Source organism: Phoca vitulina, unplaced genomic scaffold, assembly GCF_004348235.1.
Source record: "Phoca vitulina isolate PV1807 unplaced genomic scaffold, GSC_HSeal_1.0 scaffold4, whole genome shotgun sequence".
Classification (NCBI taxonomy): domain Eukaryota; kingdom Metazoa; phylum Chordata; class Mammalia; order Carnivora; family Phocidae; genus Phoca; species Phoca vitulina.
Window position 1 is genome coordinate 1,698,647 of NW_022589707.1, and position 26,324 is coordinate 1,724,970.

The 26,324-nt window shown below is 41.5% G+C and overlaps 1 protein-coding gene across 4 annotated transcripts in view; it reads right to left on the minus strand.

Annotated features, from left to right (window-relative positions):
• Nucleotides 1–26,324, minus strand: part of CNTNAP2 (contactin associated protein 2) — a 1,915,205-nt gene that overhangs the window by 617,421 nt on the left and 1,271,460 nt on the right. For all 4 annotated transcript variants that reach the window (XM_032401131.1, XM_032401133.1, XM_032401132.1 and 1 more), the window contains one exon: nt 3,544–3,744. In XM_032401131.1, coding sequence (XP_032257022.1) covers nt 3,544–3,744 — 201 coding nt within the window. The remainder of the gene's footprint in view (nt 1–3,543; nt 3,745–26,324) is intronic.

Consider the following 26,324-nt stretch of genomic DNA (forward strand, 5'->3'; position numbering starts at 1 on the left):
GCAAACATTAGCTCCTTAAAACAACAAATTAAAGATTTTATTAAATTGTGTTCTTTCTTATTTGGACATACACAGAACACGATCATACAGAAACACTTGCTGTCAACTACTCCTTTTCCTTGCTTCAGCTGTTCTACAGATTAGCTAGCCTGGGAAACAGAAATTGGGAGCATGAAGAACGACTCAGAAGGGAAGGCTGCTTGTATAACATTTAGAGACTTGTCTATGAAAAGGATTAATAAATACTACAATGCCAATCTAAGTTAGCTGAAGGAGCAGATAATTATGTATGCCATTTTTTTAATTGGCCAGACAAGTTCTAATATTCCCTTTAATCTTCTCCAACATGGAGAATTGAAATCTTAAAGTCTAATATGAGAGACCTTTACACCATAAATTAAAGATGGCGTTTCTTAGTGTTTGGATCACAGAACTACCCACGGATGGTTTTTTAAAAGCAAACATTCCTGGGCTCCAACCAAGTTCTATCAAATGAGAGTTCCAAGAGTGTGGCCCTGGAATCAGCATTTTGACAAACTGAACTTGTTTAAAACAACTGCCTGAAGGTAGGATGAGGTAATACTTAGAATTATATATTCTCATTTCATTCCAATCAGCAAACGTTTATTAAGTACTAATCTTTTGTGAGTGAAAATTATATATATATATATGTACATACAGGCAAGCAGCATATGATAAACTTATTTTCAAAGTACAATCTATTAAGTACAATAATCATCTACAAAGGTCTGGAAACACAATGTCTGGAATCACAAGAAAATAATCTGCTACTGTGCAGATTAACAATTAACTCTTGATTTTAATTTAGTATTTATTTCCCCTGAAAAGGCGTCTGGAGGTTGACAAAAAGTATGTTTAGCTTATTATTAGAAAATGTAACTGAAATAGTGTTTAAAAAATTTATCCTATTTTTCCTGATGTTTTAGAAACCCTCTGGTTTTGAAAAGGAGCATAGTAAGTGTGTGAGGCCTCTTAGTGGCTGCAGGGAGGAGACAGGGGGCGTCCGGGAGGGAAGAGGGAAGGAATGAAGAACAAGACCAACACCAGAGGCAAACTCTTCTGCTTACTTCCAACCTAATTCTCCTAGCGCCCAAACTGTAAACTGAACTTATTTAAAAGTCACACTATGTTTTGTAACCACCAGAGCAAAATTCAAAAAGCAAAAGTTGACTTTGGAGTCAAAGAGAAGAATGGAAGAAAATAAAGCTGATGGTACCAAGCTACTTGTCTGGTCAGCAGTTTGCCCCCATCCTCACCCACACCCACACCCCTCAGGATTGAAGACTAATTGACTGAGATCTTTGGAATGCACCTCAATAAGGAGCATTCACTCATGAAACTCAGCGCCGACAAGCTGATAGAAGTTGTTAATTGCACCCAGTGCCCTGTATTTTCTATCATCCTTGGTTGACTTTTCCCGGCACTGAAAACAGGATCTAGTAAAAAAGGCGATGGTAAGTGCAAGTGCAGGGAAGAACAGCTGGGTTGTAGGGACTTGGAAGGCTTCCCATGGCCCACAGCAGTGGTTTGCAAAGAGCAGTCTCTAAACCAGCAATGCTGTCATGGCCTGGGAACTCAGGTTATTAATTCACTCAGGCTGCTATAACAACATACCACAGCTGGGGGGCTTAAACAATACACATTTGTTTTCTCATGGTTCTGGAGGCTGTAAGTCCAAGATCACGTTGCTAGACATCTTGGCTTCTGGTGAGGGCTCTCGTCATGGCTTGCAGATGGCTGCCTTCTCACTGTGTCCACGTGTGGGAGAGAGAAAGAACTCGCTTTCCCTCTTTTTATAAGGCCACCAATCTCACCAGCTTTATGAACTCATTTAACCTTAATTACCTACTAAAAGCCCTATCTCAAATTCAGTCACATTGGGGGTTAGGATTTCATCATACAAATTTTGGAAGGACACAATTTAGTCCATTGGACTCATTACATATGCAAATTCTTGAGCCCCACCTCAGCCCTAGTGAATCAGAAACTTGGGGACTGGGGCTCAGCAATTTGTGCGTTATTAATGTCCCAGGTTATTCCAATGCCTGCCGAAGTCTGAGAAGCACCAGCCTTCAGGGAAAAAAATCCCAGGTCCACAGTGGAACACTTAGTTCATGCACCCCGCAGCACACCCTTCCGCCCCCAGTTTCTCCCATGTGTTTTCCAACCTTATTTCTTCCTATTGTTACTGAACTCTGCTTTTGCTGAGCTACTTCTCACCATGACCTGACGGATCATTCACATTCTGTCTTCTGGACTTTTGCTTACCCTCTTTCAACATCCTCAAATCGTCTTTCTGCCTCTAAGCACCACCTCAGCAGAAGAACTAAGTGTCTGAACCAATCATGTTCACAATTTACAGATTTTACTTTCTTAGAGTCCATAGGTTATACTCATCTATAATTTCAGCACAAGTCTTTGCACATTAAAAAAACACTCAAATCTTTAAAATATTGTATATGTTTTTTATGACTCTTCTTTGTAAGTATTCCACACAATACTGCCTCCAATCCAACACTGATTTGGGGCAGCAAATAGCCCATTGGTCTGTGATGTAGCACGATGCCACTTCTAAAGTTACTTAATATTAAGAATAATCAATACACTATTTGCTATTTGTGAAGTCCTTAAATGCATCAAACACTATAGTAAGCATTTAGTGCATGACCCTATGAAATTCTCACTCACCTGCAGTAGGCATTATGATCCCTATTTGAATGAAAAAGACATGGGATACTGAGGCTTAAGAGTTCAATTAACTCACCAAAGTCACACCTGGAGAGCGGCAAGGCTGAAAAGTGTGAACATTTGTTTCTCTGACTCAGAGCACATGCTTTATTTCTACTCTGTTATACTATAGACTGAGGGATTTAGTTTTCTGTCAACATCTTGAATCTGCTGCCAAGAACCCCAAAGCATATGGATCTCTTGGAAAAGATATTTCTAATGTATCCTTTGGAAACTCTTCACTTTCTATACCACACACACACACACACACACATCCTGAGGCATCGTTAAAAGGAAGCCATCATTAAAAAAAAATTAGGTCGAACTTCTTGAGACAAGCAGATACTGTTAAATGACTATAGACAATAAAGAGCTCTAAATTTTATCGCTATTCTACAAGTTATTTACCTCGGGCAGCCTTTAGAATGCTTTCAGCTTTACGTTAAAGACAGCTGAAGAACTCAGAAGGTATTACCTGAAGTTCACAAGAGACGCTGATACACTTTTGCCCAAAGCAATTACTGATAATTAAGCACCAGAAACACTCATACACACGTATATGCACGTAAAATGGAAAAATCTGTAAGTTGAAAACAATGGAATTTTTTTCTGAAAATTGTACTTTTTTAGTTTCATTCCCCAGAAAACCAACCAAGTGATGTTTTACTTTTTTCACACTGCCTGCACTTTGGAGACTTTACTGTAAGATAATAAGTCACACCTGTTGGATTGTTTAGGCAATTCCAAGCACCAGCTGAGATAGTAATTAAAAGTAACACTCTATTCTCAGCCTACCTGGTGTGTTCAACAACCTCGACATCTTGCAGAAATAGGAGACGTACTGCTCACAGTGCTCGGCGCTGCTGGTGACGGCGCTGATCTGGTCCATGGAGGCGCCGTACACGAGCTGCGTCACAGAGTACTTTTCTGGGCTGTAGCCCACCACTGTGGTCTGCATCTGCAAATTGTGAGACACTATGGTCCACACTTTGTCCTCTGTGGGGAGAAAAATACCACGAAATGGGTCATTAGGATGCAAGGACTTCTTTAAGTGGTAGAAAATAATTGAGCTGCACTTTCTCTGAACTGATGTAGAACAAAGCTAAGGATCGCCGTCCTTCAAGTTCTATCCTGCAGGTTCTCCTTATATAGACAAAGTAGAAAGAAATGCTTTTTATTAAAAAGAAATGCAAGGGGCGCCTGGGTGGCTCAGTTAGGCTGCTGACTCTTGATTTTGGCTCGGGTCATGATCTCAGGGTCATGAGACGGAGCCCTGCATCGGGCTCTGTGCTCAGCAGGGAGTCTGCTTCAGGATTCTCTCTCTCTCCCTCTGCCTCTCCCCTGCTTGCTCACTCTCTCCCCCTCTCTCTAAAATAAATAAATGAATCTTTTAAAAAGAAACCCGAAAACTAAATACAAGATACCTCCTAAACACAGAAAACAGCTTGTCTCTGGTTGATGCTAATGTTCATGGTTCACGGCACTGAATTTGAGCTCATCATGTTCCCAGTCCTTCCTGACTCCCTAACCCATCACTCCTCTGGTACAACAGTATCTGCTCTTTCTTAGATGAACTGTGCTCTCTCAAGCCTCTGAATCTTTGTATATGCTGTTTGTTCTAATCAGAATATGCATCCTCATCTTGTCAACAAATGTCCCTTTCACCGTGACTTTTCAGGTAAAATTGGACCCTGCGTTGTCTGTTACTGAAATGCTCTATACATGGGCAACAATACAAATGAGTAATTACCTTGATGCTTTGGACCCTGAAAATTTCAATGTGTGAAAAGGAGAAGTGAATATAAGATTGACGAATATAAATTATAACCCTACATACTCCTGAATTTGAATTAGAAATATCACTAGGAACCCATAATTTTTCTTTTTTAAAAAATGTAGACCTATGTCCTAGCTCTGTCCACTGGAAAAGGCCCCAAACAAGGACAACCTGTAGAACCACACTGTCATCACTCAATATGATTTTTCATTAAGAGGAAACTGGGCTGCCGGGTGAAGTGACTGATTTCAGGGCTGGAAATGCACAAAATAAGCCTGGAACATAATGTCACATAGAAACAAATAAGCTATTGGAAACAGGGCAGTTCGGAAACCCCCAGGAACAAAGAAGGATGATTTTTTAACATCTGTAAGAATCTCCTGCAATGGAATAAAATACATCAGGGATGTTTAATTCCAGGAGTTCATTAAAATAAAAAGAAATGTTCAATCTTGGAAAATGCCAAGTAACTAACTTGTTATTTTGAATATTAGGAAATAAGCACGAAGAATCCAGCATTTAGCCTACCTTTCCTGTAGGAACCGTCACAGAACCAACGCTCTCTATATGGAAATATTCCAGCTCATAAATGAGGACTAAGTGATAGGATTATAGGACCATCATTTTGTAACTTCTAACAAGGGGGCTCTGAGCAATGGCTAATTCACGGCTGCTAATATAACCGCATGTCCAACCGGAGGACATGTGCCTTCCGGTGCAAGTACACAACTCTGCCTGGGAAGCAGTGTGTGAAAAATCAAACACAAACTTCACCGAGCTCGCAGTCCTGACTGTCAGCTTCAGGGAAACATGCACTGAAAACAATGTATATTTGGGGGAGGGGAATATGCTAAATGACCCCAACGGGAAAGGTCAGCAGAATCCGTGCAGTGTGAAATTCTACCGATTATACAATCTAGTTTTTTCAACAAATTATAAATTACAAGGGAACAGAGAGAGCACTACAGATTAAAAGAGACTTTCTGAACTTGCCCCTCAAGCAGTTTTCCTTCTTTCAGTAAAGGACAACTCTATTCTTCCAGCTGCTCAGAACAAAGCCGGGGGGTACCCACTACAGCCCCCATCCCCCCCCCTTTCTTCTACACTCATTTCCAACCGGTCCGTGAATCCTGTCTGCTCTACCTTCTCCGTTCAGGATCTGAGCACTCCTGACCCTCACCTCCCCGCCCCGCCCCCCGCTCTGGTCAAAGCCCCCACCTCCTCCTGCCCCCATCACACAAAATCTTGTAACCACCCACCCCCCGCGCTCTCACACCTACCCTGCACACAGCAGCCAAGCTGAGCCTCTGCAAATATAAGCCACATTCGGACACTGTGCTCCAAGCCGTCCCGTGGCACAGGGTCTCGTTCAGAGTGAAAGTCCAGTTGCTAGAACAGCTGAAGACCCTCTGTGATCCCACTCCGCCTGCCTTGCCCCAGCCCCTCCTGCCCTCCTCATCTCCCTCTTGCTCCTCGGGCTCCAGCCACACTGACCCCTGCCTTCCTCAGACCCCTCAGGCAGCCCATCCTTGGAGCTTTTGCTCTCACTCTGTCCTTGGAGATCCGCAGCCCCACCCCCCATAGCTGCCCCAATGCCACCCTTTCCTCTGTTCGCCCCTCCCCACCGCAGCTGCTTCCTATCTCCTCGTCCGGCTCTATTTTCTCCACAGTATTTATCCCTCTGTGACTGAGGGCATGTTTCCCTTCTGTCTGTCTCCCCATGGTGGCGGGGGGGGGGGGGGGGGACGGGTAGGCAAGGGGTTGTTTTCAACGCTGGATGCACAGTGCTTAGAATAGTAGCCTGCACGTAACAGACCTTCACAATATATTAGTATGAATTAAGAAAACATCAATAGAATACAAATAACTTGATCTACGAACTTACTGAACCACTGTGGTTCAAGTTCTGGCTCGGCCACGACCTTCCCGAGAGCCTGGACAAGCCCACTTCGTTCTAGACTCTAATTTCCCTTCATCTGTTGTAACATGTCTCTACGTCAGAATCCTTTCCACCTTGCTCCTCTTAAAGCAACTAAAACAAGTTCAATACGGTGCCCGTGCAGTAACACGTTTTCCGTAAGGTAATGATTTCCTACTTTCAGCCTGATCAGAACTGTCTTCTTCCAGCTCCTCTGAGACGGCAAAGAAACAACAGTATGTTTTAGTAATTCTCTCTCTTTCTGACATGATTTTGACAACACTCTGGTTGTCATATCCAGACCTTCACGTTTACCTTCCCCGAAGTGAAGATCCATTAATTAAGGTTAGCTTCATCTCTTTTCTGTTAAAATCAGCCTCTGTCAAAACATTTGAGAACTCATTACTACTCACCTTTTTAAATTTTAATTTAATTTAATTTTTTATTATTTTTTTAAAAAGATTTTTATTTATTTGTCAGAGAGAGAGAGAGAAACTGAGCAAGCAGGGGGAGCAAGCAGCAGAGGGAGAAGCAGGCTCCCTGCTGAACCAAGGAGCCCGATGCGGGTCTTGATCCCAGGATCCTGGGATCATGACCTGAGCCGAAAGCAGACGCTTAACCCACTGAGCCACCCAGGTGTCCTGTACTTACCTTTAAAAAAAAAAAAAAAAAAAAATCCTTATCAGGACCTCATCCTTGTCCAGTAGCAATATTCCAATATTCCATAACTTTCATTCTTTAACTCATAATGAAACAGCATTCTCCTCTGGCCCCTTTTAAAAATATCATAAACCCCTTTTTAATTCACACAAAATAATGTTCATAAAGGCAAACATTAATTAAGCAAGTAAAATAAAATGGTCACCTATAATGGTCTCTGTCAATGACTTAAAAAATATTAACCAATTTGTTAATATTGATTAGTCTCTAACATTTTGGTCCTAGTGATTGCTTGGCCCTAAACCCCACATACATGCATTTCAGCACACACATTTCAGTATCAATCTTCAGGGCACCATCTTCTTCATATTTGTTTTATAGTCCATTCACTCATTCAACAAACATTATTGAGTACCCACTACATGACAGATATGAATCTAGGCACTAGGGAAGCCACAGAGAAAAAAAAAATTCTAAATTTTTGCAGTTTATACTCTTGTATTCTATGGGGAAAAAACAGATAATGAGCAAAAAATTAAAATATATATAGTTAGCAACTGATAATGGGGAGAAAAACTACAACAGGGAATGGAAGAATAGGTTGGGTGTAGATTGCAATTTTTTTAAATTGAAGTATAATTGATATACGATATCCTATTAGTTTCAGGTATACATCATGGTGATTTGATATTTTTATACATTGCAAAATGATCCCCATGACAAGTCTAGTTACCATCTGTCACCATACTAATTACAATATTATTCACTCTATTCCCTATGCTGTACATTACAACCCCATGATTTATTTACTTTATAGCTGGAAGTTTGTAGCTCTTAATTCCCTTCGACAATTTGGCCCATCACCCAGCCCCTCCCCATCTAGTAACCAAGTTTGTTTCCTGAATCTATGAATCTGTTTGTTTTGTTTGTTTCTTTTGTTTTTTAGATTCCACATATGAGTGATTTCACATATAACTGAAATCACATGGTATTTGTCTTTCTTTGTCTGATTACATTTTTAAACACAGTGGAAACCATAACAGCCCTCACTCACTAAGTGATGTTTAAATGAATAAGATCATTGTCTAGCAAGCCACACGAATGTCTGGGGAAAAGTATTCCAGACAGAGAAAGTGCAAATGAAAACATTCTAATTTTGGGATATTCTGGTATTGTTTAGGTATACAAGGAGGCCAGTGAGTGAGGAAGGAAAGAATAGCAGGAATTAAAGTCTGAGATGTAATGGGGTTGGGTAGGTGTGAGATGGAAAGCCCTTTGGAATTGGAAGGTTTGAAGCAAGTTAATGTAGCATGCTTGAACTTATTCTCTGACATACTATTCTTTATTTCAATAAAGCTATAACTCAGGAAGGCTTGAAAAAAAAGAATACACATACATACACCCCCCCATATATATGTATATAAAGATTTAAATCTTTTTACAGTGTTGTGGCATTATAAAAGGTAATATGTAAACTCTATTTTAATGGCATAAAGCAATTACTGTTGATGCATCTTGCAAATTATTTTTTAATGCTTGCATGTTACACATGAGCCATTAAGTCTTAAGTGACAAATGGATATTAACAATTCTGCAGATATCCGCCATCTAGAAGAAAGTTATACTGTATAGATTTTCCTTTGCTAGTATCATAAGTGAAAAATTAAGAATCTTATTCCCATATTTGTAATGTGTTTATATAATCTGTGTTATCAGATATGTGTGTAATGCAAATAGAAACTACTAGGTATGGCAAATTCTAAGTTTCTGCCACTGTTCCATTTTCATGAAGAATTGATAAACTAGTGTATTTCAAACACTCTTTGGGTTAGCGTGCTTTGAAAGTGCCTTCTGTGATTACTGGGAGCTTAGTATCTGTCTCATCATGCAATCGCATATTTAAAAACTGTCACACTGTACAATGTTTTCAATACAGATGATTTAACTGTATTTTTCAAATACTGGGACACAGTAGAGCACACTGTGGAAACTCATCCTTCTGCTCGGCCATAAACAGGGTTTACCAACAGATTACCCAGCTTAGCTGTGCTGACATGAGTCCATCAGAAAGGTCCCTCTGCCACCTCTACCAGTGACCCCGCATCCTTATCCTATCTGTAATTCTCAAGTAATTCACTTCATGAGAACTCAGTTCTCTGTAAGGCTGGAGTTCTGACCAGAAACTGATAAAGCCAGGAAATGACCAGTGAAAAAAAGCAAAGAATAAATCCTCACAGGATGGAACAGGTTTCATTATCATGTATATATGGCTGTTTTTGACTCTTTTCCACGTTATCCATATATACTCTGAAGTTCACATTACAGAGCATTTTTTTTTAAAGATTTTATTTATTTGACAGAAAGAGATACAGCGCGAGAGAGAACACAAGCAGGGGGAAAAGGAGAAGGAGAAGCAGGCTTCCCGCGGAGCAGGGAGCCCGATGTGGGGCTCGATCCCAGGACCCTGGGATCATGACCTGAGCCGAAGGCAGATGCTTAACAACTGAGCCACCCAGGTGCCCCTACAGAGCATATTTTAATAAAAGTCCAATCTGAGCTGAATGCAGTGGGGAAAAAGTGTGTGTGTCCTATACATCTGCATATGCATCCAGATGTTTTTGATTTTCAAATCATTATCACTGTACTGGCTGAGGACCAATTTGTTAATCTGAGAGCTTTTTTTCTCTCACCTTTATTCATAATAACTCTGAGATAATCTTTTTATTTTATTTTTTTTAAGATTTTATTTATTTGAGAGAGAGTGAGAGAGAGCATGAGAGGGGAGAGGGTCAGAGGGAGAAGCATACTCCCCACTGAGTGGGGAGCCCGACGTGGGACTCGATCCCGGGACTCCAGGATCATGACCTGAGCTGAAGGCAGTCGCTTAACCAACTGAGCCACCTAGGTGCCCTGAGATAATCTTTTTAAAAAAGAGAATACATTATAAGCTATCTAAATTTAAAATGGCATATAAAACATCTTAGAGGGGCATAACCAACAACTGCTTGCAGTCCAAATTCCTTGGAAGCCATACTGCCCTATTACAGTTACTCTTCAGGAATGACTTTGGGTTTTTCACTCTTAGAGTAACGCAATGGGAAGTGAACTATGGTATATACGTCACCCAAGATTTTCCATGTTGCATGTAAATCTTGGCCTGCTGGATAAAAACCATGTACATCCTTAAATCTCTCCTCCAATAAACTGCATTCCAATAACTTTATCTGTGGCTTTCTTTGGACATAGAAGTCTTAATGGCTATTATCCTGATTCCATCAATCAACAACTGGGCATTAACAATGAGCAAGATATGAGCAAGGATCTCCAACTAAATGCGACATTAATAAGAATTGCTTTTGCAAAACTTAAATTTGCAGCCTCATAGGAACACATCTCCAAAGGAAGAAGCCTAACATTTGAAGGAAGCCATGTTCTCATGTGAAAAGTTCTGAATCCCAAATAATCCGTCAATATAACATCTTAGAGGACATCCATTATGACTCTCTTCTATTAGAGATTAAGGAGCCAAGTCTCAGGAGTGATAAGTGACTTGCCCAATTGACTATAAAGAGTTAGTGGCAAAATGATGGAGATTTTGTCTCTTGGTTCTAGATTTAGTGTTCTTTTCACTCCTCATCCCTTTGACCCAGGGGTGACATGGTTGGTGACACATCAACATTTTTATTGTCTTCCCTGTAGCAACCCACTAATTTTCAGGGGGTGGGGGAAACATACAGATAGACTTTTTTTTTAAGTAAGATTTTATTTATTTATTTGAGAGAGAGTGAGCAAGAGAGAGAGCACAAGCCAGAGGGGAGAGGCAGGGGGAGAAGCAGACTCCCCACTGAGCAGGGAGCCCGATGCGGGGCTCGATCCCAGGACGCTGGGATCGAGCCAAAGGCAGACACTTAACAGACTGAGCCACCCAGGCACCCACAGATAGACTTTTTAAATGACAATAATATATAACCTACTGCACTTAGAAAAATGTTGTAAAACATTAATGTAATTAAATAATGCACACATTCACAACTATTTATTGAGTTCCTGATCGGTTTCATCAGTTAGGTTCTGGGGATATAAGAATGATAAAGACTTGAGGTCCTGTTCTCAGCGGGCTTGTAGTCCACTGATGGTGAGAGAACATTAAGACTGAAATTACAAATCACAAACAAGTGCTAAAATAGAGCTATGCACAGGCTACTGTGAGTTCCTACAGAATGTCCATATGACCCAGATTTAGAAAGCTGTAAAATGACCAGGGGGACACGGCATTGTTGGTGAATCATAAAGGTTAAATACTGATGAGCTATATGAAGGGTAAGGTAAGGCCAATTTCATTCTTATAGTTCAGACCAAATACTTTGTAGACAAAAAGGATTTAGTAGATGGGATCGAGATCAATTGGAAATGGAAGGGTCTGCAATAGTGAAATATATGCAGAGCCCTAACAATTGTGCATGGGTTGAAAGGTCTAGTGCATGGTTATAGGTGGGTGTTGAAAACCTGTGGAGATAAAAGATCAACTCATATTTTAAAAATATTTCTTCAAGGCCATTTATGACACACCCACAGCTAACATCATCCTCAATAGATCAGGATCCTCTAGGATCAGGAACAAGCCAAGAGGAATAAGATTAGGGATATACACGGGGTTTAATTTTCTATTTGATGTTGTACTTCTTAGTCTGGGTATTGGATAAAAGCTAGAAATACTTCATATTGAAACAAACAGTTAAGGGGCACCTTATTTCAGGTAAACTTTATACCAAGATCCATATTTACTCAAGTTAATAATCTAGGAAATACTGATTTTACATGAGCTGTGTGCTTTACTAAGTCACAAAATAATTTCGTAGTTACCACTTGTAGTTATTTAAGGTACTAATTTCAACAAAATTGTTTATAAATCTTTCAGATAGAAAGACTCTCAGCATAATGTTAGGTTATAATACAGTCTTTTCTTTTTTCTTTTTCTGTCATTTTTAAGAGGATCTGTTTGAAAATCTCATCAGTCTTCCAAGTGTATAACTTTGAAGACCAGAAATTTCATAGATCATTATTTTGTTTAGAAGATTTCCTCAATAAGTATAATCCTACTGACAGGGCGCCTAGGTGGCTCAGTTGGTTAAGTGACTGCCTTCGGCTCAGGTCATGATCCTGGAGTCCCTGGATCGAGTCCCGCGTCGGGCTCCCTGCTCAGCAGGGAGTCTGCTTCTCCCTCTGACCCTCCCCCCTCTCATGTGCTCTCTCTCATTCTCTCTCTCTCAGATAAATAAATAAAATCTTAAAAAAAATAATCCTACTGACATAATTTAAATGATGAGAAATTCGGTGTCACATTTTTCTCCGCCAGTAGATACTGGGCGAGCACGACAAGCCTCTCTGGAGCCGAGCCTCTAATACCGCAGACGCCTCGTCACAATGGCGGGCCGTGGTGGTGTGAACCGTTCATAACGCCAGCCAGGCATGCAGCTCAGGTGGCATAAACAGCTCTAATCACGTGTCGAGAAATAAGGTTTGTAAAGCAGATGGAACCTCTGCAGGAAGCGCCGAGGAAACAAGCTAAAAGTACAGATGATGTTCTGCAGGTGGTGGAAAGTGTTGATTATTTTTATGCTCACGATTCCAGCCCAAAGATGGATGACAAATCGAGTGCTGTGAACATGTATAAATAATGGTGGATCATTCTCGCCCACCCGAAGAACAATTTGGAGCCTATTTGTGTCTTTTTTTCTGAGAAGGCATTAGCTCTTTTCTGGGAAGAAGGATATTTGTTAATGTTTTTGTTCCATTGTAGGGATGTTAAATTTCTTTTACAGTACGGCTGGAGTTATTGACTGCATTTATGTCAATACTTAGACAAGCTAATCTTCCCTTCCCTTTCCTCTCACACTGGGTAGAGATGTGGTATGTGCGTATCTGACAGTCAGGAGTCCATCTCTGTGGCAACAAGGAGTTTTCTGCCCCGTGTGGCAAAGAAATGCTACTCTTCGCTTGTTGTTGCTTGTAAAAGAAATGAGATTTGGATCTCGATTCCAAACTGGGACTAAGTAAATGTCATCCAGGATCAGTGACTGAACATTCCTGTGGACCTTTAAAGATAACACCTCCTGTTATTTAAAAATACCTTGAAACATACTGCACACACTAGGTTAAAAAAAATCACTTCCGATAGTGACTCCCCCACCCTGGTCTCTACCTGTTGCCTGGCTGGGACAAGCGGCTCTGTCTCGGGGCCCGCTGCCTCCTGCGCCTTCAAGGGGCCTCCCCCCGGACTCAGGACTACGTCCTTCTCTTCTGTTTAGTCTTGACTCGAATGGCGTATCTCGCTGAAGCCCACCCTGCCTGCCTTACTCACACTTACCCCCACACTGCCCCTTACCTTCTCCATTCCTTGTCCCAAGGCACGTATGGCCTCCTCACACAGTATATAACTTACTGATTTGTAATGCTTGTTTTCTGTTGTCTGTCTCCCCTACCACCTTCCTCAAAGACTATAAATTACTCCACTAGGCTGGAGAATTTTTTTTTTACAACTTTTTTACTGGTGAATCTCAAATTCTGAGCACAGTGCCTAGAAGTCTGCAGAAGTTTAATAAATACTGTGCTAATCATATACCTTATTCCTTTCTTCATTTAGCTTCCAACAAGCCTCTATCACTATCCTAATCATCAGTGATTCCTGTAAAGCACCCACGTGAAGTAGATAGTTCATGGTGCTATAGCTCACACCAGAGAGCGCTACAGCATCGAGCTTCAAAAAAAAAAAAAAAAAAAAGTCAGCATTTAGAAAGTCTTTACAGGTGAAACCATCAGAGTGATATTTGAAATTATAGAGGAATGGTATTGTACTTGCAATATTTACATGATATTAAACTGCAATGATTTTTAAAAGAGCAACATAAAAATATATCTAAGGTGCAACGAGCATCTTAAAACCATCATCGTTTCTTTGCAGGTTGAACAGTAAGAGAGTAAGTGTTCTGTGCCAAGTATGGGGATGCCTCTTTCCCGGTAAGAGTGTCAGGAGCAGAGAAGCCTTCATTTATGAACAACGTGCTTTATTCCAAGCACTGTTCTAGGCCCTGGGCACATGCAGATGAATAATGGCCATTTAAAGCCACCAAAGAGCAAGTGGGAGAAGCTACACAAAATAAGCAATTATGGTACAAGCTGAAAAAGTAACTGCTAATTTTCAGGCAACCACCAGAATAATCCAAGTAATAAGATTTACTATATAAAATCATAAACCCACTTATAACCTCTACCAAGTTCTTTAATGTACATAACATTTTAAAATTCTCTAGCATTATATTTTATATCTCTTTTACTGTTGGGGAATTTTATTTTCTGTTAGTACTTAGTTTAAACCTAACTTGAGAAATTACATTCTTTCTGAAGTTTCTATCCAAAAAGCTTTGATGTAGCAGAAAACATACAATTGGAAATGACAGTTTGATTCGCTATTAACAGAACAGAATATTAGCAGACGGCCCTTCCTTTCATGTTGACCCAAGCTCACATCACTGTCTGCTCCCTGAAATTTTGGGAGATCAAACATATCCTAGCAGTTTACCTCTTTAGGGGCAGGAAGGACCATGGTGTAAGCAATTCCCCATTAGAGGGGGCCCTTCCTCCCTTCTTCCAACCCAGGTACCGGGCTTAATTAAAAAAAAAAAAAAAGAAAAGAAAAGATGATGATACAGATAACATTTATCACTTTGGAAGAAAATTCCCAAATAATCAACTCCTCTAAGTATTTAATTTTCCCCATTAACTCAGTTTCTATTCACTGAAGCAGCCCCCATTGTGAGGAACATTAGCAAGACAGTCTGACAGATTAAATTCCTTGGTAAGGATAATTAGCTAGAAATAACTTTTTAGGGAAAGAAACCCTTAAAATATCAGAGTTAACATATTCAAAGGGACTAAAACTGGTGTTCTCACCTTAATTTTAACAGAAGTACAAATGCATTTGGTGATTTCACTTTTTAAAAATGATTCTCTGTGAAGTTTCCTAAATCCGAGGTTGACTCTAATCGCAGCAAATTCTGCCCCAGGCCAGGAACACCGCCACCTGCCCAAGCTCATCTCAGTCCATCAGGGTTCAGATGTTAAGCACTTTGCAGAACATACTGCTCACATCCCAACCCCAAGTACCATACGAAGTTTAAGTTAGATGTCCATCCATCTCTGTCGGCTTCCCTAAAAATCTACGTTTACCAGTGCACTCGCATTTCTCCTATCATATTTGTAACATTTTTCGTAGCTACAACTTTGTTAAGTTAGTGAGGGCAATGTGGACATCACTGCCACTGTTTAATCCTTATTGTCCAGCAGAGTACCTGGTACTTGCTGAACTAATGAAGTCATGTTGGGCATGATAAAGTTAATTCATATATTGGGACCCACAAAATGAAGGCTGCCCAATTATGAAACAATTGGGGAAACTAACACTGGATATTTAAAGATATTAAATTATGATTGGTTTTTAGCTATGATAATATGATTGTGGATATGCTTTTTAAAAAAGAACCATGATCTTTAATAGATACAGGCGGAAGTACTACTGAGGTCTGGGACTTGCTTCAAAGTAATTCCACGGTGGGAAGGAGAGAGACAAATGAAACAAAATTGGCTATTATTGGCCACTTGTAGAAACTGGGTAATTGGCACCCAGTACTCTGTACAGCGTTCTAATTTTGGATATGTTTGGAGGCTGATCACCCAGCAGAGAAAACACATGCTTTAAACAATAACCAAGGGATTATTACAATCTGTATTCATTTTATGTAGGGATTTTAAAGCTTATTTCTTATCTTGAATAAGGGAATGATCATCTTATGAATATTCCCATGACTTATTATCACTAACCCTCAATTTTTAGAAAATGGGAAATGGTTAACATAATTAATGTGCAATTGTCAAATATAATTTAGAGGCAGTGGGTATTTATTTTGGGAACATAGTATCGAGGGCGAGGGGCAGAGAAAGTACGCAAGTGCACAGGGGAGGAAGGAAGGAAGAAGAAAGACAGGGAAAGGACAGAAAGTGGGGAGAAAAAGAGACGTGGAGCGTTGTACAGCGTGCAGAATGTGCTCTGAGCTAGAAAAGGTGAGGTGAAGGCAGACAGATCACCTGAGAGAAGGAATAAGACCTGGCGAGGACCGGAAACTCTGGCCCACCTCCTCTTCATACAGTCCTCAAGGTGGACCTGCTCATTACAGTCTTAAATGGGTAGAAGAATCAAAAGAAGAGTAATATTTCATGGTGCATGGAATTTATATAAAATGCACACATGTGCGTCCATAAATGAAGTTTTATTGGCACATGGCCACACTGATTTGTTGACACGTTGCGTCTGGTGGCCGCTGCACCACGGAGACGGGGTGGCCCACAAAACCTAAGTATTCACTCTGTGGCCCTTTATGGAAAAAGGTTACTGACCCCTCAACCAAAGTGACAGGTGAGAAAGCAGAAAGGAGGAAGAAAAAGGAGAAAAACACCTAGCTTTATAGGAATGTGTGAACCTCCTAGAATGAAGCTGACAGATGACACGTCCAAAGGAGTGACCAAGCAAGGGGACAAATCAGTGGAGGATGACGGAGCAGGATTTAACGCACCCAAGCCCAGGGTCTGTTCCCATTTCCTGCATGCGGAAACAATGGTAATCTAAGTATAAACTTTGACAAACCTCTGCAATTTTTTGTACAGGTATGCTTCAATTCTCCAATTTAGTTATTTCCTCTACTGTTATGAATGTGAGGTTGTTTTCAAATACAACTCAAAAACACTATCAAGGTATTATCTGATATATTTGAATCTAAGTGAACCTACTGTACTGGGCTGAAGAGTGTTCTCCCAAAATTCATATCTACCCAGAACCTGTAAATGTGACCTTATTGGAAAATAGGGTCTTTGCAGATATAAGCAAAGTTTATATGATATAATCAAGTTTAGATGAAGTCAAACTGAATTAGGATGGGTCCAAATCCAATGACTGGTGTCCTCTAAAATGGGGAATGTGGACACACAGACATAACACCATGTGACAATGAGACAGATATTGGAATAATGTAACTACGAGCCAAGGAACGCCAAGGATGGCAACTGCCAGAAGATGGAAGAGGCAAGAAAAGGTCTCTTTTGAGCCTTCAGAGAGCACATGACCCTGAGCCCTGAGACCACCATGATATCGGATCTATAGCCTCCAAGACTATATGAAAATTAATTTCTCTTGTTTTAAGCCACCCACACATTTGGGGGTCCTTGGTTACTCCTATCAATCACCTCTTTGTGCTGTGTAAGTGTTTAACTCCCGATCTGTAATCTACATAAAGGAGGGAAGCAGTGGCGGAGACTTACAACATTGCCTTCTGCGTGGACAGTTCATTTTATCCAGCACGGTGGTAAACACAGGAAAAATACAAAGAAGAAATCATTAACAAGCTCACAGCCTGGAACTCATGCACTGATATCCACAGTATACGATGTTGGGAAGGCCTACAGATAGGACACTGAGTGGAAAGGGTGTGCTTTATACTCAGTGCCGATCTGCGGGGGCCAAGCTCTTATGCCACCACAATCACCCCACAGGGGTTTGGGATGCTTCTTGCCTCTTGCCTCCTCTGCTGATACAGTTAATGATCCTTAGAATTCCTCTCTCCCATTCTGTGATGTACGTGGTTTCCTACACTGCCTTTCACCTCCGCACCACCACAGGGAGGCCCCAGCAATTCTGGTATTTGCCTGACTTACTGTTGCTGGCAAGGCTGAGGACTGGAAAGCCTTGGGTATTATTGCAGATCAACATTCCACATGGGACTACATGGTGTCACTGACTGGAGCAGGACACAGTGACTTAGCAAAGGGCCTGAAGCCCTTTGCCTCAAGGCCTAGAAGAAATAATCATGTGACTAGATCCCCGGACAAATATTTCTGAACTGCCAGTGAAAGTCAAGTTTGCAAATCAGAAGTTCCCACCTTTGCGGGGAACAGCCCCAGCTGCTTATTAAGGAATGTGGGTTATGTGGTGGTGGTGGGCGTGTGGGGGGAACTAAAAGAGAAGGGATTTGAACCTGGGAAAGGTACTTTTGAGATGAGCTTGTTTTGATAAGTATTTCCTATCTAACTCGTATGGTATCAGTGGGTATCACCAAATTCGTTTGTTCATTCATTCATTCATTCACTCATTCAATAAACATGCCCCACTTACTCTGGACCCCTAGGCCATAAGCTTGTTCGTGGTCAATAAAACAGACCTGGCCTTGACCTCAGAGACTGTAACAGAGATAACATAGAAAAAAAAAAAATACTCAATGGGACAGGCGATTTGAATAAACAGACAGCCGTGTCAAATAATCACAGGAAGGAAGCCGTCAGGGTGGACAGAGGCAGCCTCTGATCAGCTGGTACTTCAGCAGGGCCTAAATGATGAAAGAGCTGGTGGTGGGAGATGAGGATGGAGGGGAAGCCAGGGGACAAGGGTGGAAGAGGGGAAAGTTCCAGGCAGATGGAACACATGGTGGAAAGGTTCCAAGATGAGAATGAACTTGGTGGGCTCCGGAAACAGCCGGGGCTGACTGAGGCGGGTGGGGTCAGGCTGGGGAGCTCTTCTGTGCAAGGTGAGGCCCTGAGGAAGGTACAAAGCAGGACAGGAAGCATGGAAAGGTTCCATGCAGGGAAGCAACACAATCCAGTTTCTGTTTTTAAAAGATCACTCTGGCTGTTATTTGAAGAACAGGTTAGAGTGGATAAGAGTGGGAGCAGACCGGCAATGCATAGCCTGAATGAAGATGGTGGTACCAAGAATTAGGGTGATGGCAATGGAAATATGGTGAGTGAGTTTGAGATACATTTGATAGAAAAAAAAAATAGCAATTGTTTTTTAAAAAGATTTTATTTATTTATTTGCCAGAGAACACACAAGCAGGGGAAGCGGGAGAGGGAGAAGCAGGCTCCCCCGAGCAGGGAGCCGGATGCGGACTCGATCCCAGGACCCTGGTATCATGACCTGAGCCAAAGGCAGACGCTTAACCAACTGAGCCACCCAGGCATCCCCCAAAATAGAAATTATTGATGGGTTGGATAAGGCAGGTAGTGGAGAGAGATGGGGGAGGGGAGGGAGGGAGAGAGAGAGACGGGGGGAGGGGGAGAGAAAGACAGAGAGAGAGAGAGATGTTTTAGGTAGGATGACTGTCAGCCAGCTTTCTGGTTTAAACAACAGGTAAATGGAAGAACACATTTTTGCTGGTGGAGCGATCAAAAGTTCCATTTTTAACAAGCCAGACTTGAGATGCTCAAGAGACAGTTAATGCTTCTATCAAGTAAACAATTATTATTATTATTATTATTATTTTTAAAGATTTTATTTATTTGACAGAGAGAGACACAGTGAGAGAGGGAACACAAGCAGGGGAAGTGGGAGAGGGAGAAGCAGGCTTCCCGCAGAGCAGGGAGCCCGATGCGGGGCTCGATCCCAGGACCCTGGGGATCATGACCTGAGCTGAAGGCCGACGCTTAACGACTGAGCCACCCAGGCGCCCCTCAAGTAAACAATTAGATATCAACATCTGGGGCATAGAAGAAAGGTCACAGCTAGAGATGTGGCTGTTTGTGGGGTAGCATGTAGACTGTATTCCGTGCCATGGAAACTAATGAGATAAGTAAGGGCAAATGTTCAGAAAGAGCAAGACAAGCCCAGGACAAGGCTTGGGGATGTGGACTTTCAGAGGCTTCAGAGGAGACTGAGGTCAATTGAATCTGGTAAGATTCTAACAGCCAGACATGGCCCGTCCATATTTCATGCTCCCTATCTACCTTCTCCACTCCAGCCTCAGCAACTACAACTTCTGAGGAGGGTCTCAGGATAGGTAACAAGGCAGAAAGGTAAGCCCACCAGAAGAACCATTCAGGTAAAGTGCTGTGTGCTCAAATGATCAAGTGCTGGCTGTAATTGGAAAAGCATTTTGAGAAATGAGATAAGGTTGTAAGTTATTATGGGAAGCAAGATGAAGAATACTCTTCAGCAGATCATTTGCTTCCATCGAATGCATTATTTCAAATGAGATGATGTACATCAGTAGGGAATATGTCAAGCCACCTAAGGTTTTTAAATGTCCCTATAAAAATCTGGAAACTTTTTCAACTCATAAGTATGACTTACATATGGGATAAAGTAACATTCATATCCAGACCCGCATCACATTTCCAAAACAAGGCTTCTCTGGAGAATGGAAAATAAGGCATAACAATACAATTGCATGCATAAGTTGGTGAATTATTTGGAAGCGAAGGTTAAGAGATGGTAAATAGAGATCAGGGCTCCTAAATCTCCACATGGGTCACAAAGTTAAGAAGGGGATGCGTGAGAAGTATCCTGACGGTCCTTGTTAGAGGACAGTAAACTGCAGGTTAAGGAGAATGAACATTTACAGGCATAATTATAATGTCTTGATTTACAGGGACTCACATGGAACTTCTCTCAGATCCGACCTGCCTCCCTCTTTTGGTTCCCTGCCCACCACATGGTAGCTCCCTGTTCTCCCTGTGCCCTGGGTTTTCACAGCAAGCAGAGGTGGGCGAGGGGGGGGTTGCTGTTTCTCCTCGTCTGCCTCTCACTCTCTTTTGCACCCCAATCTCCTTTCTGCCATTTCTCTTTCCTTTCCATATTTTTTTTCTTCTTTTCTCCTCTCCTCTCTCTCTAGTTCCTCTCTCTTTTTCACACACCATTGACAGAAAGGCTTCTTTTTTCCTCCTTGTTGTGTGGCAAGAACTTGTTTTTTTAATCATAGTCTTTCTTACTCAAAAGCACAGTTTAATGTTTTGACTGTGATAAAACCTAGCTTTAGAAGTTCGAGAAAAATCGTTTCTTCCTTTAAAATTGCTATCTTGCTAAGAGTTTCTAAAAGCCTAATTTGAGGCTCAAAAGTGAGTAACAACTCTTTGTTCCAGTGAACGGAGTGCTCTCCCCTCCCTGGGACACCGGGACCGAATGTCAAGCCTTGCCTGAATGCCTTGGCAAGCACTGAGGAGGGAAGGAGAGGGCAATGGCCTAGAAAGGAAACACATCGGATAGCATTTCAAAGCATGTCCTTGCTCCAGGGGCATCACTAAGAAAGCCTTATACCTGCTGGGTCTTAATGTATAACTAGGTAGTTAAGCCCCTCATCAAAGGCTACCTTCTTGCTCTAGAAAACCTTGCTCAATGGGGCGTTTGGTGAGATGTGGGATTGGATAGTCAGAGAACTGGTAGGGACCTCTCCTGCCACCAAAAAAGCCATTGTCAGCTCTGGAAGCCGAAGACCAGAACCGAGACACCAGGGGGTGGCAACTCCTCTTGCCTCATGACAGTTGGAGCAATTTGGAAGGTGGTAATAAATAACTCTTTAACGCATCTAAATTAATCGCTCTGTGTCTGTCTCTCATTGTGAAAATGGGGATTATCACAGGACCTGCTTACTTTATGAAGTGGTTTTGAGGAATAAATGGGTACATGCATGAAAACACTTTGGAGAGAATCAGTCACAGACCAAGCACTCACTACTCGCCAGTGACTGCTCGTTTTAGGCCCTCTTCTTCGTCAGGCTCCAAAATCCTAAGAAACAGGGATATGGAAGCTGGATACATACCAAGTAGTCTGAGGCAAAAGTGATAAAGTCACTGTCTTCATAAACTCTGAAATCTTGACCTTCCAGAATGCCTTAGCTCAACTAGTGGGATTCCATGGAGATACATGACAGCTAACACCAGTATCACTTATGAACCTAGTTTCTAGCAAATTTCGCATTTAATCCTAACGCAACTTCACATGATAGGTCCTTTAAAATGAGTAGTTTACAACTGAGGAAGTAGAAGGTTTGAAAGACAAATAATTGCCCCGCGATCACACTGCTTTGTGGCAACAGCAGTGCAGACCCGGGTCTTTCTGACCAGAGTCTGCAGGCGAATGGAACGACTGAAGTTAGTAACGGAGACGTGTCACTTATCCTGCGATTCACTTCCAAGGCCTCTCAGAGGAAGGAGAACGAGTCATTTGCCATGTTCCTGGGCTTCTCTGGGCTTCAATTTCCTCAACTGTAAATGAGGCTATATATACTAGATGATCTATAAGATTCCTTCCATCTCCGAAACTACGGCTCTATTATCCAGCTGCGGAGATAATCAGCACACAGAAGAAAATCAGACGGAAGGCTCCCAGAAACCAGGCAATGATTATTTTAATCCTTTCCCTAAAATTATAATGTCTGCTGCCTTCTGCATTTCTCTTAAGTGAAAGTTATTCTGCAAGGTTGCCTCAAGGGCAATATTTGTTTTGTTAGGGCTGCAGAAAACTGAAAACATTTTGGCGATAATGCTCGGTATGATGTCATTTTAATGGAAATAATGTTTTGAGGGAGGTTTAATCTTTCCTCCAAGTCCTCGCCTTGCGTCCTGCAGCTAGGCAATATGTGAACTGTGGGAACGACTCTCACCTTCGGAGCAGCAGGGTGTGACCGTTTGGAAGGGTTTCTCTAGAACAGCAGATAATTTTAACTTGAAGTAACCCTTGATCAAAGATTAGACTGTTCATTTGTTCTCGGGGCCAAAACCTGGAGAAGTTACAAAGGGCGTAATGGAAATTTCACAGTGGTTGGAGAAGTTTATCCTCCAAGCCTTGTTATGCGTTTTATTTCAGTTCCCTGAAAATGTGGATTTGTGGCCAAATAATTTGTATCAGATACCCCTTTTTATTTTTTAAGCAGTGAAATGTAAAGGACAACACAATTTGAGAAGGTTGAGAAAAAGGTGGTAAATTTAGTAACGCGAGTAAAGAGTCATGGGACATTTCATAGAACTAAGGCTGCTTGAAAAATGTAAGAAAGTAGGAAAAAGGAAGTAAGTTATACACAGACTCATAACCTGTAAACAGAAAACAACCACTTTTAAATACTGGTTATTAATTTTCAATGTCTGGATACTACACATACTGTCATAATTATACCATGTATGCCATTTGTAGTCGTTTTTGGCTTAGCACAACCTAATGGTTTATTTTTAATTATAATTACCTTCACAATACTGGCATTAGAGTGGGGCGCCTGGGTGGCTCAGTCAGTTAAGCATCTGCCTTCGGCTCGGTTCATGATCCCAGGGTTCTGGGATCGAGCCCTGAGTCAGGCTCCCTCCTCAGCAGGGAGACTGCTTCTTCCCCCCACCCCACCCCCACTCGTGCTCTATCTCTTGTTATCTCTCTCTCAATAAATAAATTAAAAAATCTTTAAAAAAAATACTGGCATTAGAGTATTGAAATAATATACAAAAATATTCTTTCTAGCTAATCTTTTTTATTGATTCATGTATTCATTCTCTTGTATATCAAATATTCATTAAGTGCCTAAGAGGAGCAGGGACTTAGCTGTACTAAAGATACAAGTCTCAATCAAGACACAGTCTCTGCTCACACGGTCCTCACGATTCAGGGCAGAAATAATTGCACTGTATTCCTTTGGAAAAAGATACTGTGATGGTCGGAGGGCCCATAGGAGGGACAGCTAACTTAAGTGTTGAAAATGACGGTCTGCTAACGGTTTTCATAAAAGATGATATTGAGCTGTGCTTTTTGGAATATATCAATTAATCATGTGAAACAACTTGATTAGAACAGAGGTGGGATTTCAGGCAAAGAGAATTTGCAAAGGCCCTGAGCTGCCAGTAGTCTACTCTTGCTGCAGCGGAGAGGGGGACAGTTTACCTGGTGAGAGAGGACTGGCCACGTGGACAGGGCAGTTCCTTGAGCATATGATATGCTGGTGGGCATTATCCTCATGACTGCCAGGGAATCAATGAAGGCTTATTCAAGCAGAGTAAGACATGGTCAAGTTTTCATTTTTGCATGATTATTCTGCTAACTTTGGGGAGAACTGATCATAAGTGTACAGACCAAAATTAAGAAACCAATAAATATAAATGAAAAGAGAAGTACCTTAAGTAAGAAAATGACATTAAAAAGGGGGAAAAGGGAGATTAAATTGGAAGATACTGTTACGGGCTGAATTGTGTCCCCTTAAAATTCATATGCTAAAGCCCTAACCCCCAGTGCTTCAGAATGTGCCTGTAGTTGGGGATAGGGCCTTTTAAGACTTACATAATTAAGGCAAAATGAAGTCATACGGATGGGCCCTAATCCAATATGACTGGTGTCCTTGTGAGAAGAGAGGAAGATATCATGATGCCCACATCCAGAGACAAGACCACATGGGGACACAAACGGGAGGAGGCCATTTGTAAGCCAGGGAGAGAGGCCTTAGAAGAATCCAACCCTGCTGGCATCTTGGTCATGGACTTCCAGCCTCAGAACTGTGAGCAAATGACTCTCTGCTATTTCAGTTGCTCAGTCTGAGGTATTTTGTTATGGAGGCCCAAGCAAACTAAGAGAGATACTAAGGAAACAGAAATGAAAGTACTTGTTGACTAAGCAGATGTTTTCAGTAAAAGGGGAGGAGAGAGACAAGAAAACTTAAAGGGTTCTGATTTGGATGAGAGGTTAACAGAGATGCCTTTCACCCACATGAAGAACCCAAGATTGCAGTGGCTGGTGCATTCAGATTGGCCAATGAGAGTCAGAGGACCTATGGCATATTCGGGAAGAGATGGTCAGCACGATATTCAAAATACAATGTGCAGCTCAGGCGAGGGGTACAGATTTGCTGTTCTCTCTCACTGAAACAGTTCCTTTCAGATATTTGCATGTCCCAATCCCCCATTTAAAAATAAGGGCTCGGCTCAGATGTCATCCCACCAGGGAGGCCTTTACTGACCTTTCTGTCTAAAACATCACTTCCTATCACCAACCTTCACTTCCCTTGATTTGTCTTTATAATACCTACCACCATTTGATCCTTACATATTTCATTCGCTAACAGAATCCTTAGTATCTGGAACAGTGTGTGGCATGTAACAAACAGGTCATCGATAAGTTTTTAATGCATCACCGCCCAAAAAAAGGGGAGGAGACAGGAGGAAGGAAGGAAGTGAAGGTGTCAACAGCCTGCCACCTGCTTTGGTATGACCCACAAAATAAAGTTTTTTTACACTATGAAATGGCCGGGGAGAAAAAGGAAGAATAGTACTCTGTAACATGAAGAGTTTATGAAATTCCAATGTCAGTGCCTATAAAACAGGTGTTGTTCCTTTACATGGTTACTTTTCCTACAGTTGCAGAGTTGAGTAACTGCCACAGAGGCTGTTTCTGGCCTGGCAGAGCCTAAAATATTTCCTGCTTAGCCCTTTGTAGGAAAAGCTTTCTGGCCCCGAGAGACACCATCTGCAGGGTCTTACACATTGCTCTTGGGAGTGAATACTGGTGCCACCACTTTGGGATGCAATTTGTCACCACAAACCTAATCATTTATGTAGTCGCTTACCTAGCAGTTCTTGCTATTTACCCCTGAGAAACTCCTGTACCTTTAGAACAAGAAACACTCACAAGAATATTCATAGCAGCACTCTTCACACAAGAAAACTCACAGACAATCCAAAAGCCTGTTAATGGGGGAGTAAAAACTTTACTGTAGTATGGCATACACAGTGTGGATGGGCCTTAGTTATACACTAAATTAACACAGCGTGATATGCTTTTCATAAATGAAAAAAACTGAAAATGTCTTTACGGATTACATCTACGTGCAAGAAAACTATACAAAGGACATGAAGGAAATGCACGATTCAGGTTGACGGTTACCTGTGCATCAGGGGCGGGGCATGGAACAGGAAAGATCATAAGTTTCCTATATTATTACCAATATCCTAGCTCTTTTGGAGGATGATGGGTTTGCAGGCCCTTACTATATTGTTATTAAACAAAAATTGATTAGTTAGTGATGGATAATGAGAGTATGACCAGGGATTGTGATTAATCTAATTCTGTGTGTGTGTGTGTGTCGGGGGGGGTGGTGGTGGTGCATGCGCAAGTTCCACCAAACTTGACCTCTAGTCTTCGCGCTTTTAAGAACCAGCTGTGTGATTTTGGAACATTTACTTTAGTTCTCTAGACATTTATTTCTTAAACAAAATATAGAGTAAGGACTTGATCATTTCTAAGGAGCCACTCAATTCTAAAGGTCTGTGGTTCTATCAAATAAGGTAGTAGTAAAATTTGTTTTCAGTTCACCGTAGAGGCAAATGTTGAACAGAAATAAATGGATCATTTGAAACATTAGGTTTTGGTGGCCAAACATT